This window comes from Etheostoma spectabile, chromosome 15 (genome assembly GCF_008692095.1).
Source record: "Etheostoma spectabile isolate EspeVRDwgs_2016 chromosome 15, UIUC_Espe_1.0, whole genome shotgun sequence".
In the NCBI taxonomy this organism is placed as follows: domain Eukaryota; kingdom Metazoa; phylum Chordata; class Actinopteri; order Perciformes; family Percidae; genus Etheostoma; species Etheostoma spectabile.
The window spans coordinates 29543096-29549872 of NC_045747.1; the positions used below are offsets into that span (position 1 = coordinate 29543096).

The window sequence follows — 6777 nt, forward strand, 5'->3', positions numbered from 1 at the left end:
CCATATCCATATAAACAACATTGCTTTGGTTGTGGAGAGGCAGCGGATGCGAGGACATTAGGTGCACCAGTGCGACCTAGAGGAAAAATGTTAGTCGCGCCCTAGAGCGCTATGAGCTAAAAGACACTAACACTGGTCTCTTCTGTTGTCTGAAAAACAACACCAACAGGACACAGTGTTGCGTTTACTGGTAAACCTTGAGACCGCCGTATGACCGACAGGTATCTGTTCCATCACGTTACTCTGTCCTCTGTGACGGTCTCCATCTAGAAGCTAAGCTGCGCGGGGCAGGGAACCACTCTGATTGGCTCATGATCAGACAGTGGTTTACAGAGCGGTACATGGGCTTTGCAAAAAGAAAACGGAGCGTTCTATGAATGGAATGACACATTTAATCACTCGATCACACAAATTTGATCGTGGGAAGCCTTGATCGTGTTTAAAATTCGATTCATTGTGCAGCCTTACTCTAGCTACATTTAACATGAAAAATACAACATAACATCATAGATATGACAGAAAACTGAAAAGCATAATAGTTCACCTTTAATTGAAGCAAAACTCTTCAGTTTGTGTTAATTGTTGATGGAAATAAATAAATGGCCCATTGTCTAAAACTCCTTTTTTTTTTCTTCATCCTTTCACCTACCTCTGCATCACTTGTTCCTCCTCTATTGTTTCCTTTCTTCCCCCCCTTTCTCCTCTATTCACTTTCATCATCTGTCTCTCTCTCTCACATGTCTCTCCCTTTCTCCTCTCCTCCCATGTATACTTTTTCTCTTGAATTAAAATGAACAGGAAGAACTCTGACGAGGCCGACCTGGTCCCAGCCAAGGAGGCCAACGTCAAATGTCCCCAGGTGGTCATCTCCTTCTATGAGGAGCGCCTCACCTGGCATTCCTACCCCACAGAGGAGGAGGAGAAGAAAGAGGAGGAGAAAAAAGACTAGATGAGTGGAGGAGGTGGTGGTGGTGGTGGTGGAGGAGGTGCAAAGAGGAAAAGAAAGAAAGAAAGGAAGGAAGGTGCAGGGCGGGAAATCAACTATTTGTTGGTGAACTGTTTATTGCCGGCATTTGATTCTGGCAGCCACTTTGGCAGCGTGAGTGGAGAAAATCCAGATCGTTGGGATTGAACTGCCAATGTAGTTGACAGAGGAAAGCTGTTTGTTTTCCTGCCCTGGAAGGTGACTGGAGTCCTTTCCTCAAAAGATGTTCCCACCAGTATCTTGACTGAAAATGTAATTTTTTTGTTTTAACAGGTATGTTGAAACTTAGTGTCTCTCTCTTTTTTTTTATGTTTTTCCCTCATCAAGAACATGTCACCTTATGGGAAATGGTGCCTTTCTTCTGCTAGTATTCCTCCTTGGCGTCTCAAGCTGAATATTAAACTAAATACAGTGAAAAATGACTATAAAAGTATTTGTCCCCCACATTTGGTGACAGGTGCCTGGTGTTGGAAACACAGGGTTACAACGGAAGCTGTCGAGCTACCTCTTTAACATGTGAAGCGAGCTGAATGTTTGGCCGTGGCTGGCAGGTGTCTCTCCTCCCAATCACCAATCCTGATTGACCTAGGAGAGCATACACTTCCCATCATGCTTTGCCAGGATACATTGGAGGGAACTTCTTTTGGAACGGAATGAAGTGAGGCGGGGTATTATGGGGGAGGGAAAGAATGAACAGAAACCATTTGTCTGTTTCAGTATCTGTTCTCTTTGTGCCACCTGAATTCTCATTATTTTCTATGTTCTTTTAATTGAACTTTTGAAACGCCAAATTACTGTACATTTCCCTCGGACATGGGCAGTTTTGACAGAAGAGTTGGATCTACACAAAAAACGTTTTGTCCTTGCATGTCCTACCAGCCAATGTGGCAGCCAACCAGCCAGTGTTCAAATGCCCCGAGCTTTAAATTTGCTTCCTGGCCAATTCTTGTATTAAAACTAATAACCAAATCTGTATTTTATCCCTATTAATATACTAGATTGATTAGTTGAGGTTTCATGCTCATTTGATGGAGGTTCAGAGGCAAACCTGTAGCTTTTCTGTGAATGTAGAACTGTCAAACTGCCGTATTTCATGTGACACAATGATTTTTGTGTGTGTATAAATCAGGACATTGCACTCTCCTAATGCAAGATAGTCTTGGTGTTTTCTTGAATACATTCAGGATAGCAGTTAATCACATGGCACAAGTAAGCAACTTAACAGCCATTATCACTTGTTGACTAGGCAGTACTTGTCTAGTGGGAAGCCGAACGGGGCCAGAAGCAAAATGACATGGAATGATGCTATGTAAGTGCACAGACTCCTGTTCATTTCCTCTCAGCTGGGGCTGTTTGACCACCAAACGTATTTTATCAAACTGGTTTTTAATGGAACTAAGGCTGGTTGGATACCTGCCGATTTGGCTAGAAGAGTAAAACCACCATCTGTCAGGTTGTAATTGTCCACACTGATGGCGACGAGCACACTGGATGACATCGGGGCGAGGAGTTGCCCGCTTGAAAAAGCTGAGATTCCCTTTAACTTGTAGATGAACGAGGGCAAAGCGTCAGGATTCGACAGAATGATTCACACACAAACGCATCGTACAACTAGACTGCTGTGCTTTAAATCTGCAGTTTTCCACTTCCACGCACACGCTGACTGTGTGTTGAGCACACAGCTCAGGGGTGTGGAGCTTAGTTGGAGTGAAAGTCTGCAGGCTCTCGGCCTTTCTTTTAGGTTTCTTATCCCTGATGTAAACTTAACCAGAGCACCACTGTCCTGCTAAAGTATATTTTTTTAATCCATTGCTTCTGGAAATCAGATACAGGGTGAACTTGCTTTTAGGACGCCAAATTTGCGAGAGTGGGTACCCAATGGGGGCTTAATATATTGAGTTGCCGTTGCAAGCTTTTCTGATGGCTGATCATCACACATGTTCTTCTGGGAAATAAAGGCACCTCCTTCTTTTGATACTGTTGTGCTCAGTGTCAGTGATTCTCTCTCTTCCCCCCCCCCCCCCCCCCCCCGTTTGAGCCAAAAGTTTACTGTCACATTAACTGGCGTTGGACAACAGAGCTACACGTGTGTTGGTAACTTGCCGGCTCTAGTCTGTACATCCATCCACTCTGCAGCCCTGTTGGCAGGGAACCATGTTTGGTTAACGGTGAAAGTGGCTCGTTACCTCTGCTGCCACGTTGGCTGCTAGGTGGTGGTTTCCTGTAGCGACCGCAGCTCTGTCACCCTGTACATAACATGCTCCACAGCACAGCTGGGTTTTTACTGCTAACGGAGGAGATGAGAGTATGTTTTTAAAAATCATAGGCATTTCCACTCTTGTTTTTAAACATTCACACTCAGCTACATGTGTGTTTTCTAGGTTTTTTTATTTTAAAAATTTTATTTAGCTTGCGCTGGCTGGGCAACACTCAAGACATGATTCAGCACACTTGAGAGTAAGGCTGGGCGATGTAGAGAAAATCAAATATCACGATGTTCCTGACCAAATACCTCGATGACGATATTGTATGGTTGACCATTGGTGCTTTAACAAAATGGCATTTAATGGTGATTATTCTCCAGAAATGATTTAATGACTTAGTGGGGAAAGGTAAATAATACAACAGCTAGAACAGTCCGGTAAGTTCAGAACATGACATCACTTTACTGTAATGCAGCCTGTCAAACCAGTGAAAGACAACACTCACCATATTACAATATGTCCAAAATCCAAGACCATATCTAGTCTCATATCGCGATGTCGATACTTTGATATGTTGCCCAGCCCTACTTGACAGCATTTCTTGGTTCCTCTTGCTTGCAGACCATCCTATGTTTAACATGTTGTGATATTTGCATAATAAAACCGGAGAGAACTTGTGAAGTACTTTCTCTGCTGCCTGTTTCCCAACGTTTTATGTGTTGAATGTAGCCCGGCTGTGCTTATTTCTTTGTATATTGTATTAAAAGCTAGTATAGTAGCTTCCTCTGTTAGCAGACCTGGGTTAGTGAGTGCTTCCCTCTTCTTTTTCTCCAAACGGTTTGCTTTGGGTGGCCTTTTCCTGCTGGAGATGTATCCGAGAACTGGCCTCAAACAGAAAACGGTGTTCTAATTTCCATTGGACATTGTCTCCCTGTTTCACACTGCACTATGTCACAATTCCCAACATTTATTTTTCTTTTCTTACAAAATGTATTTAGTTTTATTGAGACCTAATCCCCGGTGACCTGCTATGAAAGCCATTAACAAACGCATAAAGCAGCAAGCTGCATACAAATCCACAGGTCGTGTAACCATATCAAAAATCTCATCCAAGTACTTTAAACAAAAAGAAAATAGACGTACTTAATTTTTTTTTTTTTCTGACCCGTACTCCTTCAAATGCTGAAATATGTGTTCATGTTTTTTTCAAAGTAAGTTGGCCCAGCTGTAAATAGTTTTTAGCGTTTTAAGTCAAACCTGTCTGACTCTAAAATAGCTGTGCTAATGCTGTCACTACTGTCTGACAGTATCTCTGTGCTGGGTCTAAGCCTACCCTTTCAATTTGTCTGTTTTAACAATGTTAAATATATTCAGTACAAAAGTTTCTTTTCTTCTGGCCTTTGGGACATTCTTATTTCTTCATATACATCAGTATTATGAGTACAAATGTCCTGCACCCTGACTGCCTTCTGCTCACTGTCGACAGGAAGGGGTTAAATTTGTTTCACCTGGGTCTGCTTGTTAGCTTTTCTATATTGTCCCTGAAACGTTTCTCTGTATTTAGCAGATTAGCTTGTGTTGTCCTGTTGCATGTCTATTGGTTTCCCTTGAAATTACTGTCACGGCAAATCTACTTTTGTCTGTTTTGAAAAATAAAGAGTTTTCGTAACTGTACAGCTTAATTAGTCCTTTTTTTGTTTTAATAGCACACAATAGGACATATGTAACTACCACAGATGTGTCTGCATGTAGAAAGACACATCTGTGATGGCTAAAACCAATGTTGGCCTATATTTAGTGTTTTTGTTTTTTTTAACTGATAAGAGTCTTTATCAAGGGCAGTATATTTCTAGGATGGGTCAGATTCCCCCACCTTCCCATCTCTCTGTTGCCCCTTCTCCAAATCCTCGCTACTGAATACAACAAACTTCAAGCTACACCCTGAAGAAGGCCCGCTTGGTTCTTTCAGTGAGTGAACTTGCAAAAAATATATAATAGAACAGAATAAAAGGCCTTTATTGTCATTATACACAAGTGCAGTACCTGTGCAATGAGATTGAAGCAACCCATTTACAGTGTTGACACAAAATATAAGAATATAAAAATATAAAGTGGAGGTAGGTAGTGCAGAGTAGAGTCCTGAGAGCAACTACACACATTGTGTGAGAAGTAGTTGGGTATTAACAACAAATATTGTACTGTAATGAAATGAAATAGTACTAGATACTAAATAAATAAACATTGCAGTAATGAAATTAAATGGTTAAATATTAAATAAACTGTATGAAAGTGCACAGAATTCCAGTGTCCATATAAAGTTTAACATTCAATTTTATTTATAGTATCAAATCATTACAGAAGTTATCTCGAGACACTTTCCAAATAGAGTCGGTCTAGACCAGGGGTCTTCAACGTTTTCCAGGCCAAGGACCCCCAAACTGATGGCGAGATGGAGCGGGGACCCCCTAATTATATATATTGTATAAAATTGTGTTATATCAAACTGGTCCTATAGTGCCATGTGTGCATTGATGACTGAAAGACATCTTCTACCTCCATTTATCTGTTTACTACAGTGTGTTGAGTTCATGTTAATGTGTATTTAAAGACATTTCAATTAGTGGAAAAAATTGCAATATAAAAAAAGTCTAATCAACCAAAACTTTCGCGACCCCCATGCAGTACCTCCGCGGACCCCCTGTTGAAGACCCCTGGTCTAGACCACATTCTATAATTTACAGAGACCCAGCAATACTAGTAATTCTCCCAAGAGCAAGCAGCTAATGTGACAGTGGTGAGGAAAAACTTATGGAAGCAACTAAAAGACATTGTATCTGAATTTGTGACCATTGAAAAACACGTATCGAAATTTAGGGTTTTAGAATGGAAACCAAGAATTTTCATATTTAAATTTCAATGTGGTGTGATGCACAGATGTAATAATAGTCACATTAAGATAAGGGAACAGTGACTGAAAAAGTAGTTGTAGTAGTTCATGTCACAGCAGGGCTATGAAAAGTGATCTGTTTCCTATGAAAAGTTTGCTTTTTCAAAACCAACATGGATCAGTTCAAAATTTTGAGCTGAAATTTGAAACTTTTAATAGTGGAACACATTTCGGTACTAGACTATCTTGAGGCAAATGGTGTGCCAACTTTTGTAGGAGGTGACCGTTTTTGTGCACCAGTCAACGTGCACATAAAATCAGATATAAATACATAATATTCATTCACATATCCATTACTATAGATAGAGCTACAACTTAAATACAACATTCATCCGTTCAGATATAGTATTAGGGACCACTAAGATCTATAGAAAAGAGACCTCAGATACAGTATTAGGGACCACTAAGGTCTATATAAAGAGACTTCAGATACAGTATTAGGGGACCACTAAGGTCTATATAAAAGAGACTTCAGATACAGATTAGGGGACCACTAAGGCCTATAAAGGACTTCAGATCCAGTATAGGGTGGTACGCGCGACTAAGTGCTATATTCTGAGACTTCAGATACAGTATTAGGGGGACCACAGTACGGTCTAATGACTAAGAGCACACCTGTCAGGTACACGTCTGTTAGGGTG

At 40.8% G+C, this 6777-nt stretch overlaps 1 protein-coding gene across 1 annotated transcript in view; it reads left to right on the top strand.

Annotated features, from left to right (window-relative positions):
* Positions 1–3008, top strand: part of LOC116702727 (chromobox protein homolog 1) — a gene marked incomplete at its 5' end in the record, with an annotated part of 11995 nt that extends 8987 nt beyond the window's left edge. Inside the window, one exon of the mRNA XM_032537092.1 lies at positions 799–3008. Within this exon, the coding sequence (XP_032392983.1) occupies positions 799–949 (151 nt within the window). The remainder of the gene's footprint in view (positions 1–798) is intronic.
* Positions 3009–6777: the final 3769 nt, after the last annotated feature.